The 25,760-nt window shown below is 34.7% G+C and overlaps 1 protein-coding gene across 5 annotated transcripts in view; it reads left to right on the forward strand.

Annotated features, from left to right (window-relative positions):
- The window catches only part of C1H8orf34 (chromosome 1 C8orf34 homolog), a 457,453-nt gene that overhangs the window by 169,810 nt on the left and 261,883 nt on the right, over positions 1-25,760 (forward strand). For all 5 annotated transcript variants that reach the window (XR_006353330.1, XM_043968402.1, XM_043968396.1 and 2 more), the window contains one exon: positions 931-1,097. Coding sequence is in view for 4 of the 5 variants with exons in the window: in XM_043968402.1 (XP_043824337.1) it covers positions 931-1,097 (167 nt within the window). In the remaining variant the exon portion in view is untranslated. The remainder of the gene's footprint in view (positions 1-930; positions 1,098-25,760) is intronic.

Here is a 25,760-nt window from a genome sequence, read left to right on the forward strand (position 1 = left end):
TATACCACCTAGCTGCCCCTCCATTTAGCTTTTTAAAACCTTTTGCAGATGGACTTTTTCTACCTTTCCAGTGTTGTTTTACTTAACTACACTTTATAAACCCTTCCATGACATAATACTGTCACTGTCTTTATTCCTTGTACATGGCCAAAATTGCTCTCGACTCCATACCTTTCCAATGATTGCCCCAGCACACCTGGAGTGATATATTGCCTTATCTCTGCCTCCTAGCTTCCCAGGCTTCCATAAAGACTCATGTCAAATCCTACCTTTTGTATAAGAGGACTTTTGAAGTCCTGTCTTCTGTCCTTCATACCCCTCTTCTCACAACCTACTACAGCTTTTGCTCTGAGATGATCTTCCCTTTGCACTATACTGTAGTTTAACCCCTGTTTGATCATAGTTTGCATGTTCCCTTCCCCATTAGGATGTGTCCTTTTTGACATCAGGGACATTTTTTGCCTTTCTTTGTATCCCCAATACTTAGTATAATAAGTTGCATGTAGTAAGTACTCAATAAATCTTTTTTTGCTGACAAATAATAAGACTTCTTCAATATAGAAATATTTTTGTATTTTCTTGAGATGTTGCCTTATGCTTTCATTTTATATACCAGAAGTGTTCCATACACATGCATCACGATCTCCCACCTGGTACAATATGCAGATATTCAAATATAGGATACACTGTTATATTACTAACAAAGTTCTGGAAGGTAGCTGTCTGAATCTGGATTTTGAGAATGTTTTTTTTTTTAATTAAGAAATGAGTTTTCTCTCCATTATCAATTTGACCATTAAAAAAACACTCCTGTAAATTTGTACTGCAAAACACTGGATCTAACATCTTTTAATCAAATCATGACTTTTCTTAAATTATGTCTTAAATCTATCTTCTAGATAAATAAATTATATGTAAATTTTCTCCCAGCTTAAAGATGGAACCCAAGAGTAAAGGATTAAAACAGCAGCAGCAACAACACAAGAAGCTTCTAGCAGCAATGTTATCTCAAGATTCTTTTGAATCCATCCACAGTCCCACACCATCTGTAACAGAAGAAGATATTGACAATGAAGATGATGCAATGGAATTGCTGGGTAATTTTAAAAATTAATAATCCATCTTTCTTCCTTTTTTTCTTCTATTGTAAACAGTGACATAACTAAATGCTGTTAAAGATTTAGCCTTTCCAATAGGGGGTAAAAAATGCATACATTTGTCAGTCTTTAAATGAAAGTTGTAAGTCAGTTTGGCTCAAAATCATTTATTTCTCTCCTCTTAAATACATCAAATACTTATCAGAACAAATTTACTCTTTGTATATGTCATCTACTTTCTTATCATCTTTGCCTCTGGTTATTTTTAAATCAAGTTTTATTCTGTGTAAATGAAGAGAAAATTCAAACTTGTCTACAGTGTGCTCTATTAGCATTTTCTTGTTGGCTTCTGGGAATCTATTTTCTTCTATAAATATATAAGTATATTTAGTCATCTCTGCTCACTCATCCCAGAAGAATTTGCTTTGTTCCAGTTATATTTTGGAAAATAGAACAAGACAGCTAGTTAATTAATGTTCTTTGTCTGTCATAAAAGAATCAATCCCTTTTAATGAGTTTTCACTGGACAAGTGCTTTGAAAGGTATCTACATTGTGCTATAGTTCAGCATGAAACTAATCAATGTAGTGTATATTAAAATGCATATTCACTCACTGCAGGGGAGTATCTATATAGCTCTTAGCCTATTTTCTTATATTTATAGCTGTTATCCTCCTAGTCTTTTAAGAAACACAGTAGGGGCAGCTAGGTGGCACAGTAGATAGAGCACTGGCTCTGGATTCAGGAGGACCTGAGTTCAAATCTGGCCTCAGACCCTTGACACTTACTAGCTGTGTGACCCTGGGCAAGTCACTTAACCCCAATTGCCTCACCAAAAAAAAAGAAAAGAAACATAGTTATGCTTTGGAGTACCACTAAAAATGAAGGAAAAAATAATCTCATATGAACAAAAGCAATACACAAGTAAAAAAAAATATTGTTTAATCCAATCATATGATTTTCTAAAAAAAAAAAAACCTCCATATTATCACTAGCATCTTATGATCATATTTGATTAATAAGAGGATAATACAATTCCTGGAAAGCACTAGTAACATCAAATTTCAGAAATGATTTTGTTAGAAATTTATTGCAAACCAATGCATAGGAAAATGTTTTCTAAATTTTTTTGATACTAGTTTTATATGCTAAAAACCATAAAATACAATCTCACTAATTATAGCATGTGACGGGTTTCCCTTTTCTGAACCACAGATTCATTAGGCCAAAATTGAGAGATTCTCTAATATTTTCCTAAATTAATAATGACTGTCTTCACTGCCATGACAAGTAATATACAAACACATAATTCATATATGCATATATATGCACATATGATTTGGGGGTTACTAACATATTAACTTTAAAAGAAGTCAATTGATATTAATAAAATATTATCCTCAAATGCATTTATAATGCATGGTCAAATCATTAGACATAACAACGATCAACCAAACCAATGGGAAAAAAACCCAACAACCTACTTAATAATTCTGTAACATGAGTGTAAGCACTTAAAGGAAGTTGTTATTGCTGTGTTTCTCAACAGTAATGATTTGTTTGTGGCTTTTGCATAGAATTGTAGGTTTAAGAGGGAACTTTAGTTATATTATTTCCCATAACTGCTCCCATAGAAGAACATCAAACTTCAGATAGACTTGTGCCATTAAAAATATTCAAGGGATAAAGCTTTTACAAGTTTTAGCGGAATGATCCTTTCAGAGTAACCCAGTCTGAAGAAAGCTCTAATAAGAACCTTTGGTCCCTAGCCTAATACCAAATCACTTATATGGCTTATGTTCTAGTGGGTATTGTATAGCAACATAGAATTAAATGATTCTATAAAGTTAATATCCTGTTAGCTGTCAGCTATGTAGCTTCATTCATTCATGTACGCATTTATTGAGCATTCACTATGTTCAGTCTATTATACTTGGTGCCAGGGGTAGCAAGAGAAAGGAAAAGGGGGAAAAAAGAAAGAAAAGGAAAGAAAAAAATGAAACAGTTCCTACACCAAAGGACCTCATATTGTTTAAGCTTGAGTCTAACTTAACAATTTAGCCACAAGCTAATTTTTTCCCTTTGATTCTGATAATTGAAATTTATTTAATTTTATTGATAATTGGAGAATCAGGATGCTCCCATTTGAAATGCATAGTCTCTAAATACAAATTCATTGACATTTAGGTTTGTATTATTTTGTTGTACTTCTTTTCATTCTTAGTGGCAGAAGTGTTTGATTTTCAACTTTGTTATAATACTTACAATGGAAGTATCCATATTGATCCATAGGCCATTTCATAATTGTTCTTTCTTAAGAAGTATTTCCTCAAAATATTTCTTTTTAAGTCTACATAATCTGGGGGTCTTGGTGGTAGACCTGAAGTGCAGAAATGATCTTTCAAACTGTTCTTTCAACTTTGTCAGCACCTTCTACACAGGCATATAGCTAGAATAAGTAAAACACAAAGGTTGCGATATGACTGAATGAAAAGTCTAGATTCCTAAGTACTTGGGAGATCAACTGAGATTTCTCCGACTTTATCTTGAGCATTTGGAATTGGTATTGCTATCCATAGGTATGTGATTTGTGACTTTCCCCTCCAGTTGGCTGGAGAGTTTGGTAAAGGTTACATAAAGTTCTAGACATAAGACCTAGGACAGAAACATTCCCGGAGTAATAGTAATCATTGATTTGAAAGAAATAACTTCATTTGGAATTCATTTTTACTTTAAAGATAATTACATCCCTGGAGTTTTTTTTTTTCCTTGCCCAAACAAATATTCATTTAAAACATGGCTTCAGTAAAATAATTCTTCCAAAGGTCTAAATCAGAGGCTCTTAACCTGGGGTCTATGAAATTGTTTTAAAAATAATTTGATAGCTATGTCATTATAATTGTTTATATTTTTAATAGCATATATCTTGTTTTATGCACTTAAAAACCTTATTATGAGATTTCCATAGGTTTTGTCAGATTTCTAAAGGGGCACATGACTCAAAAAAAAAAACAAAACTTAAGACACCCTACACTAGCTAGTAATTGCAATTATTAATCTAATTAATTGCTGAAGATCATTTCATTTGTTTTCTCCTTTTCCAGAAAGAAAATAGCCTCCTATAGTACTCCTTGATTTACTCAACTCCCAAAATATTTTAAATTTACATTTTTCTTGGTTTTAGTGACTACTTTTATGAAGTCAAATATAGAGATTAGCAGACATACTTGACTATTTTGAGAGAAAATCAAACTTTGACTCTGTAGAGCCCCTATGGAATATACAATTTTAAGTATAGGTAACATAAGTTCACAATAGAATGGTTTTAAGATCTGTGGCATCCCAATTCATTAAAAAAAAGGCCTCTATTGTAATTAACTTTAAAGCAATGTTATCAGTTAATGATTATAGAAAATCTAGTTTTAAAAATATCTTAAAAATTAAATGTTCTTTCACTTGTTTTATAGAAAGTAAGAGTTAAAATAACCATATTTCATCTCTGCAAAACAATTCCATAATTACCCATATTGTCATATTTATTTAAAGTTGTGAATAATTCAATTTATGTTAAATAGATTTATGCTTTAAATAATGACTATACTTCATTATTTAAAGAAATTGTGATGTGATATTCCATAAAATGCATTTTCCTAATTAATGTTTTATGTTTCACCTTTTTTTTAATATGTTTTTCCTCCTTAGAGCAGGACACATTCACATGTAGTTAATTTAATGTTATAATAACAAAGTCAATAAAATTGTTTGATTTTTTAAAATCCAGGACTTCAACTAATTAGAAATCATTCAAAAGACTGAATGTTGATACAAACAACATCATTAATTATTCCTTTATAAATAGCTTCATGCTCCATGATATTTTCCAATCATTTACCTAAGGAAAACAATTTTTCAAACATCAGAAATTTAGACTACCTTGGAACACTACTAGACTGTTAGCTAAAATTTTCAATTAAATAACATATTAAGATGAAATTTTAATTCCCATGATTAACATAACTTGAATGAACTACTTACAATATTGTTACCATCAGCCTTTCTATAATGACTAAAATCAGGGATTATGTTTATATCGGTGTACAACACATAGTAAATGCTTAAAAAGTTTTTTTATTCTTTTATTCAAATTAATTACATGCAAATAAATATGCAAATTTGCACAGCGGAGTTATTTTTCCCTGATCCTTTTATAGTTTTTTTTTAATTTAGCAAATCCACTCTTTAGAGAAAATGGAAATGTAAACATAAATTATTAAACTTAGTTGAATGATCATATATCCTATATCACCGATTTCCAGATGTATGACATAGATATAAGATCTCACTGCTGTGACTACTCCTAACAGTAGTAGCAGTCACTATTAATGTCAAGTTTGTGCTCTAGGAGTCAATTTAAAAAAGCACTGAAGAGTCTTTCAGTAGGCACTATATTTTTCTAAAATAAGAGTTCTAGAATAAAGAGATAATTATTCTGACATAGTACTTACTCATCAAAGAAAGAAACAGATTATTTTTTCATCAAATCTTCACATTGAATTAGAGGAATTAAACATAACATTGAATAATATTTTCCCTTTAAAATTTAAACTTAATATAACATTTTTGTCATATTAATGGTATACTTATTGCAATCATGGTTACCAGTATTTTTATTAAACATTTATAATAATTTTGAAAATTTTCAGATTTAAATTTATTTAATATAGACACATTAAGTACCAACTATACTTCGGATGTGTACTAGGTTCAGAGGATTCAAAGATAGAGATGAAATACAATCCCTGACCTCAAAGAGCTTATATTCTTTTAGGGACTACAAATATACAAAATGTGGTGGAGAGAAATAGTAAATAACTCTGTGCCTAGGAAATGGCATCTGATTCTCTCTTTCCCTTTCTTTTCTCTGCATTCTTAGAAATGACTATTATAAGTTTGTTCTATAGCAATAGAGTATAATTTATTCTATAATAATATCATCTGAATAGTGCTTTAAGGTTTTTAAAGCACATTGCAAATATTATCTCATTTTAAAAATTACAACAATCCTAGGAAGTAGGTGCTATTATTATCTCCATTTTACAGATGGAGAAACTGAAACTGAGAAAGTTTAACTGACTTGCCCAGGCTCACACAGCTATTAACCGTCTGAGGCAGGATTTGAATTCGGATCTTGCAGACTTCAAGTGTAACTATCCACTGTGCCACACAACAATAGAAACTATGAATGGAATATTACTTGCACAGTGTTCAGTTATAATTTCAGTCTTGTGCAAGTGTTGACAAGGAGAGCAGGTTCTGAGGGAAAAATACTCTTCCACTTTTTAGTCTTTTTCCATACTTGTAAGAAAATTAAAATGAAAAACATTTAAATGATCTTACAAGCAATAAATTGAACCTTTTCAACTATTTCTTATTTGCTTTGTATTTGAAAAGTTGAAATAAGGTTAAAATATGCAGTTATTTTACCTGGCATATGACGTCTGGGAACATTCAGTGGATAGAACACTGGGCCTGGAGTCAGAAAAACCTGAATTGAAATCCAGCCTCAGACACTTCCTAGGTGTGTGATCCTGGACAAATAATTTAATCTCTGATTGCCTGACAGAATGGATCCACTGGATCCACTGGAGAAGAAAATGGCAAACCACTCCAGTATCTTTGCCAAGAAAATCCCACATTGGGTCACAAGCTGTTGGTTACAACTGAAACAACTGAACAACAACAACATGAATGTCTAAAATTCAGTGTCTAATATGAAAGAATGTTCAATGTAAAGCAACCCTTTGGTAAATACTTTTATAAAGTAGAAAGTCCTTTTGTAAGAAAAGCAGTGACACTGATTGATATGTCTGTGACTTTGTTCTTTTACTAAATTAGTTTCCTAAAAGCAGGATAGCCTGTATTTCCCTTATTGCTTATTTACAAGACCACCAATCAGCTCATGTAGATAAAAACAAATGGTGCTCAAACAATGCATCTTAAAGGGCAGAGGATAAAGATTCCAGATAGCTTTGCAACTCTCTTCCTTTGGTTCCCCTGATTACTAACAAAACCAGGAGCATTAGGTTTATAAAAAAAATTACCTCTTTAAAATAAAGATTATATTTATGAGACCTTTAGTGAAAAATGAAAATATTTCACACTAGAAAATTCAAGAATCCTTTATAGCTACAGAGAATCATTGTTAGGTAAGGGAGGCCACACAGTAGAATGGAAGGAGAACTAAGTGGATTTTGAGTCAGAGAATCTAGATTTAAAACCTGACTTGACTACTACCCATGTGACCTTGGCATGTCACTTTACCCCTTGAGGTCTCTATGTATTTTATTGTAAAGCAAGGAAATTAAATTAGATAATTTTAATGTTCCTTCCCATTCTAAATCAGTACCTCTGTGATTCTGTTTGCCATGGTAAAGTTTAAACATTATGTTTTTCAAATATGGTTATAATTATGCCATTAAATGCTCACAGGCTAGAACTGTATTATCCCTCATGACACTTATTCTCCTGCATTTCAGAATTATAAAATAATATTCTGGGGGCAGCTAGGTGGCCCAGTGGTTAAAGCTCCAGCCCTGGATTCAGGAGGACCTGAGTTCAAATTCGTCCTCAGACACTTGACACTTACTAACTGTGTGACCCTGGCAAGTCACTTAACCCTCATTGCCCAGTAAAAATTAAAAAAAAAAGAATATTCTACAGTGACATCACTGTCTATAGGAATGATGTGACACTTCTAACTATGGTCATAATGTAGCCTAAAATATGATAAAATAAAATTTAGCCTATAGAAATATTTAAATAATCTTGGAATATTAATCTCTTTGGTTAGGGTTTCAAGGAGCTTTTCTAAAACAGTGTATGTACAGCACATTCATGTTATCCCTGCCTACCTTTGGTGCTCTTTTCCAGAAATGTTCCTATAGGGACCTATAATTTTAATTTGATGTTGGAAATTTAATAAAAAAGATACAATATATCCATCTGATAAATTTTCTGCTCGAGTCATTGTGGCCTACTATGTTTGTGAATTGAAAATAATTGGGAAGACACTATCTTTCAGATGCTCTAGGAGTTTTAATTGTAGCCTGCTGCAGTGATGTTGAAAATGAAGAGTTTAGGCAGCATTAGCCTCTTCACAGGGCCTGCTGAGTCATGGCCATTTTTAACCATGATATAAAATTAGCAGGAAGAATTTTAACCAGTTATACTAAGTATTAGGTTTACTTAAAGGTTAATATAATTAAGGTTTCTAAGTCTTCTGAGATTTTGAAATATCTCTCAAAGACCTGTAAATAAACTTGCTGGCAAGTCTTTATGATGCAGAGATCTTTCTTTGGTCATTCTACCTGAATCTTTCATTATGATATTATCTTTGTTATTAGCACTTGAAAAAAAACACCTTAGGATACAGTTTTAATACTAAAATTATGTTAGCAATATGTGTTTCTATTATTTGCCTGAATAGGGTATTTTTAATATGTTCCACCTCATCATATTAAAATTTCATCTTAATTCTCTATTTGCATCTCTCAGGTGATAAATATAATCCCTTTTATTGCCCCTTATATTTGTTGGTTTATGTTTAAAACCCTTTTTCTGTTGTATTTTCTGTACTTTTTCCTAGAAGTGACTGGGAATATTGCAAAAGAAGAATGCAGTTCAGAAAAAAAATAACCTCTATTTCCCCCCAAATAAAGCCTACTGCATGACACAAAACCACTCTAGTTACCAGACCCATATATGCTTATATTTATGACATATAATAAATATTCTTGAACTCTGAAACCTAAAGTATGATGAAATCAAAAGTATAGTCAAAAAGGCATAAAGACCAGGACACAATTTATCCTTTATATTAATTAGAACTATATATATATATATATATATATATATATACATATATATATATAATTACATTATATAAAATGATTTATAAATATCCATACTGAAGAAAATATTTTGAGGAATTTATTAATGGTATGTTTAGGAAAAAGATCTGACAAAAAGGTGTTTATTTATTAAACTTAGAATTGCTTGATGGATACCAGTAATATAACTTGACATATGTTTCTATAATTATTCTTTCTCATGGAATATCTACAATGGATACATAACAATGTTGGAGAAGAGGTAATTGATATTTCTTTTTAGTATCTCTAAGTGCTTTGAAAATATTATTCATTCTTTTTCTAAAGGTTCACTACCGCAAGGTACTCTAGGGGAATAAAGTATTTGTTACAGAGGAGGAAGACCTGGGTTCTGCTCTTGAATTTGACACTGGAAAAACCTTGGAGAAGTTATATAACCTCTTAGAACTTCAGTTTCTTCTTTGACAAAATGAAGATAATACTTGTCTGTCTGCTTCCCAGCATTCTCATATGAGTAAAAGGATATAGTTCTCAGAAGTTTTAAAAACTTCACAAACTATAGTTGTTATCATTATTATTAAATCTCATTTTTTTATATCAGGGGAACTTGAGATCTTGTGAGGCATTTGTGTGACTTGACAAAGGGTAGACTGAAATTTAGGTCACCATTGTGAATGTCATCATAGGAATGAATGCCTTCTGAAAAAAGTGGCCCTGACAGTTTTTACTTCCCTCCTAATTCCCTGTTACGAAACAATCATTCTTTGGCTCAAGTCAACCAGGCAGAGAATCTAGGGGAAAAAGACATATAATTGTAAATTTCACTATTTAATTTATAAAGCAACTTCTATGTAAGGTGATAGAAATGTTGAGAAAAATGTTATCTAGTCTGAAAAGTTGCCCCTCTTTTAAATCATGGTAAAAAAGTATTCATTTTTAAATCATCAAAATTTTCATAGTTTTGAGTTAAATTAACTTTATAGCCAGATTTCACCCAAGCATCCAGAGAAATCTTAGCTATCATTAGGGTTGTTGTTTCTTTAATGAAATGAATTGAGCTGTGTCCTCTACAAGTATTTAATAAAAGCAAATAGTAATGTTAATGCACAAGTAATTTGTATGACTATGAGAATGATTTCATTTAATTTAGCTGAGTTTATTGATTTTGTTATCTTAGAACCTTTTCTAAAGGATTGCTAAACCATATATTTGATATACAGTTTCTGTTATAATTTGCATATAAGCATGATTAATTCTACACTAGCATTTTAACCTCAAAAGCAATGGGTTGTAAAACTTGTTATTAATGAGTTGTTCTTGAATTGTTGTATTTTAGATAATGAGTTGTTTGTAAGCAGTAGAGTGATTTGTTTAAATTGTCATGTATTAGATCATTGCTGCTTAATCACTGAAGCATCTCTGGATAAATACATTAAAGTGGATTGTGATTGAAGTTCAATATTGACTTTTGTGCATGTTCCCAGAACAATTACAAGAGCCCACCGATTTTTTTTTTGTTATCTAAAAACATTAGCTTTACTGGAGTTGACACTTCACTGAAGATGAAAAAATAAAGAAGGTAATTTTATTTCAAAGATATTGACATTATAAATGCATGAGCACAAATTGTTATGAATATTTTTTAATGTTCCCTCATGCATTAGTCCTATATATGTATTAATCATGTATAGAAAAAGTATTTTCATTGGTTGACAACATTTTACATTGATTTGTTCTTTCTAAAGAAAGAAATTTGCCGAAGTAGGGAATAAACTTTATAAAAATTAGGTCAGTGCCTATGTACAAAGAAATGCTTGAAAAATATGAGGGAATATTTTAACAGAGATCAACTTTCTGGAGGGGTACCACATTGGAAAGAGTACTGGGAAGACTCTCTTCAAAACTGGCCTCAAACACATTCTAGCTGTGTGACCCTGGGCACGTCACTTAACCCTGTTTGCTTCAGTTTCCTCATTTGTAAATGGGTTGGAGAAGGAAATGGCAAATCATTCCAGTATCTTTGCCAAGAAAACTCCCAGTGGGGTCACAAAGAGTGGGATATGATTAGGGGAAAACCATTCTAGAGGATTTTTTTTTTAGTTCTCAGTACTGTGTGTTTTCTTTTTGTAAAACAGATTGGGCCACCTTGATCCTTTTGTAAATTCAATATGAAGCTACTCATGACTTTTACACACACACACACACACGCACACACACACACATACCCCAGAATGATATAAACATTTTTAAAATGCATTCAATTTTATGAATTATTTGCTCTGATTTATTTGACAGTTCTTCAAAAAGTAATCATTTTATTATCTTTAAAATCTAATTTTGGTCATACATTGCCTAGGTTTAAGGCATTTCCTATAGATACATGATACTGTTTATTGCTTATTTGTTGTCTTAGTATGGAACATTTCAAGAATAAATTATAAAACAGAAATTTATAAAATCATATATTATACTTTTATGAACTAATCATGAGAGATTTATATTTGATTCTTTTATCTAAGTTTTTTATCTACTCTTGTACCTATCAATGTATTCCACACAGAATAGGCATATTAAATAACTGTTATTCACTGATTAATTAATATAGTGGGAAAATAATTATGTGTTTTCAAATAAATCAATTTACCTTTTTCTTTCTATGTTACACATCAAAAACTCTTCTTAAAATCAGAAATAATTTAGTACATATGGAACATGATGAATAGAAAGATCTCTCATGCATACGTGATTTATGAGACTAATTTGTAGGTTACCTTTCTACGTTCAACTTATTTCTATATTTAATCTTATCCTAAAATTTGAACATATTTCCAATCACCTAAACAGAGCCCCTGTTTTATTCATCAACTATAATTCATTTTAAAAAACTGAGAAGCCTCTTTTTTCAACAGTACTTATTGGTATATTTCTATTATATCCCTTAATCTCCAATCCCTTGTTAATATTAAATCTTATGAATATGTAATTCATTAGCAATTGAACAATAGAATAAACAAAGGCATAGATAATTGGTAATAATATTTTTTGCTCTGAAGATGGTCACAGCCAGAGACAGATCAAATCCTTACTCTAATGTCAGACAACTAATTTATCTTCACTTTTGAAAACAGTCCTATAGCTTTTAGTTCACTCAGGTTGAGAAACTTACAGCACAACAATTTTCACAAGATGAAGATAGCATCATAAAGAAGGGATAAATCTTCATTTTTTTCCTTTCTTTTCCATCTCTCTAGATGTGACAGGAAAATAGTATTATCAGTTTTTCATACTCATATTCTTAATAATCTCTCTCCAATCTGCCCTAGAAAATACTCTTTATGGTTTTTCTTCATAAAATAGAAGTTTAAACAGTTTCAACTAGAAAGATACTTCTTACCTTCTTTCTCCTTTCCTTCTCTATAGTTTATCTCATAAGTTCCTCACAGATCAAAGTTAAAATCACAAACTCTCTCTGATGCCATAGGAAAAAGTAACTCATAAACTTATAACTGTAATTCTTAGCATCTCTTCTTTTTTTTAAGGAAACAATAATAGTTTCTATGTAGGAGAAACTTTTAAAATAGGGGACAAATTTGAAAGGATATGTAGGACAAAAATATTTGGTCTTGTTCTTTGTAAATATATTTTCTTGTCTTTTGTAGTTCAAGTTAATTTAGGTGAAAGAGAACACAAAAAGGAACTATTACCTAGTCCAGCTGTTTAGAGATGACTTCCTTAATGCATTACCTTATTATTTACTCACATCCTCCAATTTCTATTTCTATTTAAATTTCCTAATTAACTTTTTAAAAGAATCAGACTAAATGAATCAACTTTGACCAAGGTTTTCAGTGCTGTGCCAGGAAATATTTTGATTTTTCTTCATTCAGTGACAGCATAAATAAGATAAAGAATTAATCAACTTTCATAAAAATATATGAATTCTCTGAAGCAATTTTAGAACATTGTTTTTAAACATTGTCAAGACAATTCTGAAGGACTCATGATAGAAAATGCTCTCCACATCCAGCAAGAAGAACTGTGGAATCTTAATGCAGATTGAACCACACTGTTTCTACTGTGTTTTTTTTCTTTTTGTTCTGATTCTTCTTTCACACCATGACTAATGCAGACATATGTACTATATGATTGTAACATCTATAACCTATATCAGATTGCTTTCTTTCTTGGGGAGGGGGGAAGGGAAGGGAGAAAGTGAGAAAAATTTGGAACTAAAAATCTTATAAAAACAACTGTTGGGGCAGCTAGGTGGCACAGTGTGGATAGAGCACCGGCCCTGGATTCAGAAGGACCTGAGTTCAAATCCGACCTCAGACACTTGACACTAGCTGTGTGACCCTGGGCAAGTCACTTAACCCCAATTGCCTCACCTAAAAAAGATTGATGGCAAAACAACTGTTGAAAATTATCTTTACATGTAACTGGAAAATAAGAAAATACTTTTATATTTTAAAAAATCAATATTGTCAAGAGCAAGAGCAAATATCTTACTTTATGTGCATTTCTCAAAAAAAAATCACAGACAGAATGCATCTTTTATAAAATTTCAAAGGATTTACTCTTATGGTGTCACCCCTTTGTTCTCTCCCTTCATCCAACAAGTCTTCCCAAACCTAGAAAATAATTGTTACTCTTGGAATATCACTCTTCCCCTTTTTCTTTTGCCTCTTTTGGATCTATTTCTTTTCTGGATTCTGGAGCGGGGGAGCAAAGACAAAATAACATAATTTTTTAAACTTATTAATACTCCAAATAACTTGTCTTTTCCTAAATAGAAACAATAACTGAAATCTGTCACATTACAAAGCACTATATGTATTACAAACACATATGTGCATATTATACATGTATAGTGCATTTATTCATGAATACATTTTTGTATATTTGAATGCTTATACCTGCTGTGTACATATGCATGTTCATATACACATACATATTCACATATGTGCATGTAGTAGATATAGACAGAGATCAACTTACATATGTTGTCGGAAAAGTCTGTGTGTGCAGTTTTAAGCTTTTTTTTTGAAAATTTTCAGACACTATATATATAGTTAGTATACTGTTTTCTTCATAGCAAGTTATTTTTTCATGCTTTCCACCAATTGTTCCTTCTTCAAAGGTGAATTCAACTTCATTGAAAACGTTTAGAATCTACTTCCTGAGAGGACTTTTCAGATATTTCTAACATGAAAATCCATGAAAGTTACTAATACACAATAGTTTGGGGTTTCCAAGAGGGTCCAGGCTAGTTTCAGGGTATATTTTTTCTTTGAATAATGTTGAAGACATTTAAATGGACTTTTTGCTTCTCTGTCTGCAAATACCAATAGATTATTAAATTTCCTTTTAAAGATTTATTTCGTTTGGTTTATCTAGGCACATGCTTCAAATTATTTACTTTGGGGACAGAGGATGCAAAGCCTGCTCGACAAAAGTCACCTTATTATATTCTCAACTGAACCAAATTTCCAATGAGGGATCTTAATGTATTTTGGCCGTTGTTTGATGGGGCCTACCTGATGTAGCCAAAATACATAAACAACATATAGCAGATATAAGAACAAATGAAACAGTAACCATAAAACTTATTTGATAGCATTGTTTCAAAAACTATAATCAATATTTTTAAATGTCCTGATATCCTGAATTCTCTAATGCATATGTAGGTTAATAATCTTTACCACATCTACTATAATTTCACGTTCAACAGCTTTTCCCTGTCTTCTTGCCTTTTATTTTTGTTCCAGAACACAGAGAGTAACACTTAGAATATGAGTAGTGTGTAATTTAAGATTCTAAATGTGGATTCTAATGTGTTCCCCCAGTTTGGGGGAAACTGACTAAAAATCACTGATAAAACGAGTTTAGGTTTTTAAGGGTTTATTGGAAAATAGAAAGAAAAAGATTGAGAACAGAATTCTAACAGTCTGGCATTCCTATCTTTCCTCAAATCTCCTGTGAAGTCCTCTGCCGCCACCACCATCAAGTCCGGAAGCCAAAAAGGCCCGCGCTCTCTGCGCAGGCTCCCTTTCCTCCTTCCTGTCTCCTCCCAGACCATAGGAGGCTCCTCCAGTTGATTGGCTGGTAGACTTGATAGACAGCACCCATGAGCAAGCGTCATTTCCTGACGCCAAGGAAAAGCCACAATGCCTCTGAGGCATTTTCCTCATGGTGGAGCTCTCCACAGCAAGTCTCCAGTAGGTGGCGTCATTCCAATCATTACAGTCCCCCCTGTTGTTCCTCAAGAAACAAAATGTTTCCTTGACGGAACAGTAAAAAGAATATAATAACTATTGCTAACTAATAATATGTGAACAATAATATAGAAAAGGAAGAGAGAAAAGTTTTGTCCAGAGGGGCGATTTTTTTTTTTTTGTCCTCATGAACCGACGCTTTGACATTAGTCTTGCAAAGGGAGGGCCTCTGCAGAGGGTACATGTTACAGATGATGTATATTATAACAGAAAGGAGATAGTAAAAACTAACAAAGCAAAACAGTTCATATAAAGTCTCTGAGTTCTCTTGTCTTCTTGAAGTGGTAAGATGTCATCAGGAGGAAACTGGACTCTGGTCTGGAAAGCTGGATTCTCTTCTTTAACTGTTTGAATTGCTGTATTTTTACTAAACCTTAGCATAGCATTGTCAATGATCAAATTAATAAATTCCATTACATTCCTTCCTTTATATGGTTAGACTTGTAATAGAGGGTTGAGGTAGTTATGCAATGTGTAACACTTTTTACCACCATGTGTCTGGATCAAAGCCAAATTTAGTATGTGTTCATGACACCTGAAAATGTTATGGAAAGGTTATCATACCATATCTCATGGTTCCGAGACAGCCAGTGATTGTGCTAGGCCACAGGTGAATTCAACTGAGTGAGATAAAAAGATAATTAAGTTCAGTTAAATTAGGTTAAATTAGGAGGGAGAGAGGATGAATACTGGACTGTGCCTAGTAATTGTGCTCTACATAGTCACCATCATAAGCAAACCATGGACTTACATATACCTGTCTCTCCTTTTGTTGCACATATATTCTCTACAGGGCCTGCATCAGAGTTCACAGCAAGTTAGTCTCTGAAATGATAAGTTTCCATATTTCTGAAATCTCATTAATTTCACCAAAGACAATATGATGGTAAAAATGTGTGCTATGCTGCATAACTGAGAATATATTAGTGATATATACAATAATTCCAAACCATACCCAGAGTATAATGACATATAAATAATAAACGAATGTAAATAGCTGATTATATTAGACATTGTTACATAATCTTCTTTTAGACATTATTACATAATCTTCTTTTAGCAAGTAGACCACATCATCTTATACATGAATTCTCTAGTATAACAGTAGCAGATACTTAAAGTGGTGATTAATTCATCAAAAAGAAATGACTTCAATAAGCAAGATTCAATATTCAATAGCATATACTTAAAATGCCTTTGAAAAGTCACTTAGTTTACAAAATCGGGTTTTTAAAGAAAAGCAAAAGAAACAAAAGTAAAAAAAAAAACCAAAGCAAAACCAAAAACCAAAAATAAAAGGCAAAAGATTCGCTAAGCACCCTTTTGTGCTCTTAAAGAATTTAAAGGTGTGGTGAATTCCAGGTCTTTTCAGTGCCTTTCAAAAGTCAAAACAAAACAAAAAGCAAAAGGATTAAAAAAAAATAGGTATAGGGTAGGGAAAAGGGTGGGAGAAATTGAGGTGGGCCAGAAAACTAGGCCATGTGCTTCAGTGCTTTTGCCTGTGGAAGGAAATGCTTGTTAAATTTTAAGGTATTTAAGCTGCTAGAGTTTGGGGTATGCCACATTGTTTTAACTGGTTCCCCAATTCTCTGCATGCCAAAGTGGCAGGGGTTTCTGAATTGTCATTGATCTTTCTAATGCTGTCATAATGTTCTTTATGGTAGAAAATGTGGAGTTCTCTAGCATCAGTTTTGTCTGTGCCACTGATTTTCAATAAAGGCTGATTTAATTGATGAACCACAACATTCAGCTGATGCTGCTTAGCAAATGCTACAATTGTATCATTTCCTCCCCACTTTCCAAATTTCTTTAATTCATCAACATATTCTTCAAAAGGGGAGTCATTTACTATAAAAGACTCAAACTCTTGTCTATGGTTAATCATATAAGAAGCAGCTTCTTGTCTGTGTCTGAGATGATTTCTACAGTGACCTTCTAGCTGGTCTGCTAAAGCCCTAAAAAGGCAATTTCCGTCTCCTGATACTTTACGAAGACTGAGTCCCAAAGCATTTAACTGATCAGTGGGATTATCAAATGGGAACTGCCTATTTCCTCTGAACTCTCTTTGCTCTTTAACAGTTGCTATCGTTAGGGTTTTTAGCTTTTTAGCATCTACCTCAGGTCTATCTGAAATCTCTTCACCTATGAATGGTGCAGGCTTTATATGAGAGCAATGAATCCATGAGTCTTTTTCACCATTTTAATGGCAGTAGGAGTTGTCAATAATACCTGAAAAGGTCCTTCCCAGGCAGGTTGGGTTCCACTGGTTCTCTGAAAATTCTTTACATATATTTTATCTCCTGGGTTGAAGTTATGCAATGAAAAGTCTAATGGGCCTGCCTGGACCACAGCTCCTGCCTCATGGAGTTCACGTAGCCTGGTCTGTAATTCCTGTATATAGGAGGCAACAGAAGTATCACCTCCCACCAGTGATGTATAAACTGGGGAAAAAGTTTTAGCTTGGATAGGAGGGTGACCAAAAAGCATTTCATAAGGAGATATATGAAGTTCTCCCCTTGGTCAACTTCGTAGATAGAATAATGCCAATGGTAGAACATCAGGCCATTTCAAATGGGTTTCAGTACATAATTTGCCAATCATGCTCTTAAGCTCTTTATTCATAAGTTCAACTTGGCCTGAACTTTGTGGATGGTAGGGCGTGTGGAATTTTGGAGTCACTCCCAAGAAAGAGTAGATTTGAGATAAAATCGAATCAGTGAAATGTGTGCCTTTGTCAGAATCGATGCGGGCTGGTGGGCCAAAACGAGGTACTATCTCTTTAAGAAGAATTTTGGCAACAAAGGCAGCTGTGGCTCGGGGGCTGGGAAAGGCCTCCACCCACCGAGTGAGCTGATCAACTATAACAAGGCAAAATTTATAATGTCCTGCTTTTGGCATAGTAATATAATCAATTTGTAAGTGCTCAAAAGGTGTATATGCTAGAGGATGCCCTCCATAAGCTTTGGCCTTAAAAGCATACTGATTATAAGACTGACATGTGGAACAGCCCGAGCAGATTAGAGATGCTGTATTAGTTACACCTGGTGCTATCCAGGTTCTCTTAATAGAGTCTACAATGCCTTGTGTACCAAAATGGCCTTTTCTGTGAACAGAGAGGCATACCTGGTGGTAGAATTTCCGGGGAAGAAATGGCTTACCTTCGGAGACACCCAGATGCCATTGATCTGTTCGCCTTAAATTTCTTTTTCCACTTTTCTACTTCAGAATTGTCATAGGTTAGGTTGGAAGGAATATCCTCAGAAGGTGAAAGGTTAAATACATGTTCAGGAGCTTCTAATGCAGCAAGCTTGGCTGCAGAATCGGCTCATGCATTTCCCTTTGAAACAGGATCACTATTCCCTGTGTGGGCAGGGCAATGTACAACAGCTAGGGAAGAAGGCAGTTTCAGGGCATCTAAGAGGTCCTTGATAAGGTCCCCATTGGCAATAGCCTTGCCCGAGGATGTTAGAAAGCCTCGTTGACGCCAAATCATACCAATAAAGTGGCATATGCCAAAGCCATATTTCGAGTCAGTAAAAATAGTGGCACTCTTACCTTTGGCTATATTACAGGCCTGTGTAAGAGCCACAAGTTCAGCAGCCTGTGCACTAAAATGGCAAGGCAGAGAAGCTGCCCAGAGGGTGTCATAATCAGAAACTACAGCAGCTCCAGTAAAACGTGTTCCCTCTCTCATAAATGAGGAACCATCTGTATAGAGGACAAGATCAGGATTTTCTAAAGGTGTATCAAAAAGATCATCACGGGGTTTTTCAGCCATATCAACTAAAGAAGCACAGTCATGCAACGGTTCCCCCGAGAATGGTAAATTAGGGAGTAGTGTTGCTGGATTAAGAACTGTGCAGCGTTTTAAAGTGATATTCTCATTACCTAACAGGGTTATTTCATACTTAGCCAGCCTTTGATCTGAAAAGGCTTGTGTCCTGTGACGTAGTAAGAGAGCCTCCACTTCATGAGGGCATTGCACAGTTAGAGGGTTACCTAGGACCAAATCAGAGGCTTTTTCTACCAAAAGGGCTGTGGCCGCCACTGCTCTAAGGCAAGGTGGCACTCCAGCCGCTACAGGGTCCAGCTGAATTGAATAGTAGGCTATAGGGCGTTGGTTAGGCCCCAGTGACTGAGTCAGGACTCCAGAAGCCACCCCCCTTTGTTCATGCACAAAGAGAGTGAAAGGCTTACTATAATCTGGTAGTCCCAGGGCAGGTGCTGATAACAAGGCCCGTTTTAATTCTTTTATGGCTGAGAGATGCTGGGGATCCAACTGTAAAATGTCTGGAACAGAACTTTTTGTAAGAGCTATGAGAGGTTTAGTAATTTAACCAAAAGAGGGTATCCATTGTCTACAGTACCCAGCTGCTCCCAGAATGGCTCTTAATTGCTTCTTAGTAGAGGGGGCAGAAAGTTGTTGAATGGCCTGGACTCTCTTAGAAGAGACAGAGCGAGTTCCAGCAGCCAAAATAAATCCTAAATATTCTACCTGGGGCAAACACCATTGTACCTTTGTCTTGGAAACCTTGTGTCCTCTCTTGTGCAGCTCCAGCAGTAAGTGACGGCTATCTTCCTGACAAATTTCAGCATTAGGAGAGGCCAAAAGTAAGTCATCTACATATTGTACTAGTGTGGAGCTTTTAAAGGTAATAGAGGCCAGATCCTGCTGTAAAATTTGGGAAAATAATGTAGGACTGTCTACAAATCCCTGTGGGAGTCTAGTCCAGGTCCACTGTCTATTTTTCCAGGTAAAAGCAAATAAATATTGGAAGTCCTCATGTACTGGTATGGAGAAAAAGGCAGAGCAGAGGTCTACCACTGTGAAACATGTAGATTCATAGGGAATGGAAGAAAGTATGGTAGAAGGGGAAGCCAATATAGCATGTCTAGGGATAACATAATTATTAATTGCTCTAAGATCTTGCACAAACGATAAACAGGTTTACCATCTGGCCCAGGCTTGGGTTTTTTAACTGGCAAAATGGGAGTATTGCATGGAGAGTGATGACATGGAATAATAATACCCTGGCTTTTCAAAGCCTCAATTATAGGTGTGATCCCTTCTATTGCTTCCCTAGACAATGGATACTGTGGAATGGAGGGGGATGGTCCCCCCTTAACTTTAAAGGTAACAGGTATGGCAGACTTAAGGAGCCCCACCTCATTAGGGGATGAGGCCCATAAAGACTCAGGAATGTCAGAGGGGATTTTGGATACCTCCCCTGCTGTTCCTTGAGCTTCTGTAAGTAAAATTGGTAATAAATGAACAGTATCCTCTGGCAATTGTAGGGAGACAGCCCCATCTGGAGCACAAGATATGGTTGCTCTAAGCTTACAAAGGAGATCACGACCTAATAAATTTACAGGGGCATCAGGCATGAGTAAAAATGAATGTTCTACTGTTAAGGGCCCCATAGATACCATGCGAGGATTCAATTTTGCCACTCTCTGGCTCTTTCCTGAGACTCCTACTACATTTAAAAATCCTACAGGTCTACACCCAGCATCTGGTTTGCTTATTAATACTGATTTAGAAGCTCCTGTGTCTAGTAAACAGTCATAATACGTGTCCCCTACTTTGAGGGTCACATGAGGTTCATTACTCTGGGGAGGTGAATGAACTGGCACAAGCGCATTCAAAAAATCCAGATCTGGGAATATGTTGCTTTCATTATCTTTGTTCCATTCCTCCCCTTCCTCTTGTCAATCCTGTGCCCCCCTTTGAGGGAGTCCATGGTTACCCTGATTCTGGTTCTGTCCTTCTGTTCCTCCTGATAGGGTGTACGGTTATCCTGATACTGTCTCTTTGTATCCCCCTGAAAAGATTTATATCCATTTTGATTCTGCCTGTAATAAGGGTTATAATTACTCCGGTTGTTTCCTTTCTGATAAAAGTTTCCAAAATTATTTCGATTTCCCCCAAAGAATTCCTCAAGGCTCTCGGTCATTGTCCTCTTAAGGTCTTGTTTTCTAGTTCTACATTCCCTCAAGAAGTGTCCTTGTTTTTTGCAGTACTCACAAAATTTAGGGGGTTGATAACGATTTTCAATTTTCCAGTTTCTCTGCCCTGTTGTTTCCTGTACTGGAGCTAAAATGTCCTGTCTGTTCCTTTCTTCTCTCTCATTTCCTTCGTAAATATATGTTGCTATTTCTTTAAGTCTGTCAGGACTCAAACTATTCCACCCAGGACATTGCTTTTTAAAATATTTCCGAATTTCTGGTAATGACTGGTTTACAAAATGAGAGCAGATAATATGGGCGTCTCTACTGTCTAATGGGTCTAGTCCTAGCATATTGCCTGGCATACTTACACAGCCTGTCATAAAATCTATTAGGTCTCTCATCAGGTCCCTGAACTATATCTATAAATTTTTGCCAGTTATCAGTCTTTCTAATACAGGATTCCATTGCCTTCAGCAATGTTTCCCTTGCATCTTTCAACATATCAAAATGCTCAGGGTTATTGGGGTCCCAGTCAGGGTCTTGAATAGGCCACCCAATATCAACCTTTCCCGTGGCTTCCAGGCTGTTTGCTGCAGCTACTATATCTGCTCTTTCTCCTGGGGACAATATTATTTCCATAAGGTCAGTAACATCATTCCAAGTGGGCTGATATGCTCTAAAAATTGCTCTAAACTGCCTGATAACTGCTGTGGGATCTTCATCAAATTTAGGAGTGCTTTGTCCCCATAAAGCCAAATCCTTGGGTGTAAAAGGTGTGTATTGTCTGAGCTTACGTATAGTACCTTTTTGACCATGGGCGAGGATCTCTTGAAGGGGAAAAATTTTTACTTTCTCTGTCTCCTCTACAGGGAAATCATTTCTTTCTTTCTTTATTTGTTTGTTTGGCATGGAGGAAGTAGAGGGTGAGGGAATAAGAGTTGGGTCATTTGGAATTTCAGTCTGAATGGCCTTGGATTTAGTTGTTCTGTTGGGCATTTCGGTTAGGCAGGCCATGTCTGTCTGCCAGTCTATCGTTTCAGTTTGGGTGGCAGACTCAGATGTAAACTGGGGCCTGGATTTTCCTCGTTTTATATTTTTAGTATGATAATTTTCACTTGCTCTGGCCCAGATTTTCCAATAACATAAATGTTCAGGTGGACATCTACTTAGGGTTCTTTGCAAATGCCTCAATGTTTGGGGATCAAATGACCCATATTTGGGCCATTCTTCCTGTAATTCCTCATGCCACATAAACACAGTCTGATAAGCTCTCCTCTGGTCATGGTTGTATTTAGTCTAAGTTTTCCCTCATTCCAATCCATAAGTAGCTTTCCTAATGGGGAATCCCAGGGAATCATCTTTATTCTAACATTATCTAGGACATGCCAAATTCTCCATACCACACCAAAAAGCCCCACAAAACCACAAAGAGTAATAAAAATATATTCAAGTTCAAGCTGGCCAACATCTTTGATTAGTGAAGGTAAAGCTAGAAAAGGGGTACTTAGGGTGTTTAAAAGATCCATTTGAAATTTAAAATAGCCTATACTTGGTAGTTCTTTCCAATTTAAGGGGACAAGGGAGGGGAAATCTTACCCAATCAGAAGATCAGAAGATGAACGTTCGGTTTTCCTCTTCGTGGTCAGCCAAACTGTGTAATTTAAGATTCTAAATGTGGATTCTAATGTGTTCCCCCAGTTTGGGGGAAACTGACTAAAAATCACTGATAAAACGAGTTTAGGTTTTTAAGGGTTTATTGGAAAATAGAAAGAAAAAGATTGAGAACAGAATTCTAACAGTCTGGCATTCCTATCTTTCCTCAAATCTCCTGTGAAGTCCTCTGCCGCCACCACCATCAAGTCCGGAAGCCAAAAAGGCCCGCGCTCTCTGCGCAGGCTCCCTTTCCTCCTTCCTGTCTCCTCCCAGACCATAGGAGGCTCCTCCAGTTGATTGGCTGGTAGACTTGATAGACAGCACCCATGAGCAAGCGTCATTCCTGACGCCAAGGAAAAGCCACAATGCCTCTGAGGCATTTTCCTCATGGTGGAGCTCTCCACAGCAAGTCTCCAGTAGGTGGCGTCATTCCAATCATTACAGTAGTTAATAACTTGGGTAGAGGCAGCATGATGTAGTACAAAGAGTGCTGGCTTTGGCCTCAGAGGATCTGGGTTCAAATACTGACTCATTTAACTCTTATAACAACCACTGGAGATAGGTGCTATTTTATCTCCATTTTACAGATGGGAAAATTGAAGCAAAAATTAAGTAACTTATCCAGCATCACACAGCTACTAATGGTCTGAGGCTGGATTTGAATTCTACTCTTCCTGACTCCAGGTCTAACACTTTGTCCACTGTGCCACATAGCTTTACTTTGTGAGTTCATAAAATTGCATTTCTTGGAGGAACATTGAAATAAGAACTTTATAGTCTTGAAGATTTAATTTGATTTTTTATAACAGCTCTTTTTAATTTTTATTTGATATTTTAAAGCTCAGAATATACTCTTATAAGTATGACCAGCCTCAATTTTTTTTGTTTTCTTTTCTTAAAGATGTTAGTTAGAATTATATGAAAAACATACATATTTCAAAACCACAAGTTCCTTTTCAGTTTCACAATAAATAATAGATTTAATGTATAGATTTATGGGTCATCTTATAAGTGAAATGCACGTTTGTTTTTACTAAAAACATAGTACACACTTGAGTTTCATTATAATTCTTTGGAACCTGGTTGGGCTGATTTGATCTTGAAAAATACAAACTGTAAATAGTTTTGAGAAAGACCAGTTAGGTTTATTCTAGTGAATACTACCTTGATAGTTTTCCTACTTTCTGTCAAGTACATTTATGTAATTAACTTTCTTTGTGAAATGTTCAGATGCCCACAGCTTGGGGAAAAAGTTAATCCCTATTTTATTGAAGTAGACAGGTGCTTTCATTTGAGAGATAGTACACATATAGGGTGAATATGCTACCTCTAGTGAGAAAATAGCATACATACAACTGTGAGATCATTAATGTTTTGGTTGTGATACAATGGTAATCAGAGCATAATAAGATATTTTCAAGATATATTATTTCAAAAAAGTTTAATTTAGTTTTTTAAAGCAACTGTTCAATTCATTTTCGGCAGTTAATGATTAAGTTAATGATTGAATAACACCAAGTCTTTGCCTGCAAATAGGCAAATTTTATGGGAAATGCAGTGTGTGTGTGTGTGTGTGTGTGTGTGTGTGTATTTGGGGGATCTGGAGAATACCAGATGCCAAATGGCTAGACTATTAAACCTGATGTTCTTTACCATAACGTAGCTATATTTTGTATTCTTTTATTAAGCAGTTTTAATAAATTGTCCTGAAAGGACATCTTAACAATTGAAGGTTTAAAATTGTAAAATTATTTTTGAATATGCATTTTGAACATGCAGCTACAACTTTGAAATTTTGATATCATTTCTTTTGATGTTTGTATTCCTGAGTCTTAATCTTCCATAGCAAATCATGACAAAGGAGGATTTCTGTTCAGTTCTGAACACCACTTTTTAGTAAGGACAGTGGCAAGCTGGGGAGTATTTAGAGGAGTGTATCCAGAGTAATGAGAGGCCTCAAGGCTGTCATTTAAGTCACTTTGGATCTGGAGGGGAAAAAATAAGAGCAATGACTAGAAATTGCAGAGAGGATACTTTATCTTGGTAAAAGAAAAAAAAAAGTGAAAACTAACATTTAGAGTTAGGTGAAAATTGATTAGGTTGCCAAAAGAAGAAGTGGTTTCTCCCTCATTTTACACAAATTGCTGACTCTTTGTTGATAACACTGTTGAAGGGAATATGGGGATGCACCTGAGGGCCTCTGAGAACCTTTCCAACACTAAATTACATGATCGTATTTTAGTGAAACATAAAATGACATCTTTAAAATCTAACTACTATAATTATATGAACATAAGAGGAAAACATGCATCTCATTTTGCATAGTTTATAGTAAAACTTAATGTGACATTAAATGATTGAATGAATGAAAGATCATGTATTAAGTGCTTATTATGAACAAAGCAATTTATTAGGTGGTGGTGATACAAACAACAACAAGAAAAAGCAAGAGTCCCTGCTCTCAAAGCACTTATATTCCAATGGGGGAAACAATTCATAAAGTAACATAATTTTAATAAATAAAAATAAACAATGAAAAATAATTTTCAATATTCTTAGAGAACAAAGCATTATATATGTGTGTATATATACATATTATATATGTTTGTTCATTTTTTTGTTGTTTTTTTTTTTGGTGGGGCAATGAGGGTTAAGTGACTTGCCCATGGTCACACAGCTAGTAAGTGTCAAGTGTCTGAGGCCGGATTTGAACTCCAGGGCTAGTTCTTTATCCACTGGGCCACCTAGCTGCCCTTATATATAGTTTGTTAAGGGCTAAAATTCTAGCTAAACTGTCTAAAATATCTAATGAGTGGTCACTAATAAATTATAAGCTTTACCAAGAGTTAGACTTTTAAGCATTTATTAAGGAGAATAAGAATTTGGTAAAGAGAGAAG

The sequence above is a fragment of the Dromiciops gliroides genome, chromosome 1 (assembly GCF_019393635.1).
Source record: "Dromiciops gliroides isolate mDroGli1 chromosome 1, mDroGli1.pri, whole genome shotgun sequence".
Taxonomy (NCBI): Eukaryota; Metazoa; Chordata; class Mammalia; order Microbiotheria; family Microbiotheriidae; genus Dromiciops; species Dromiciops gliroides.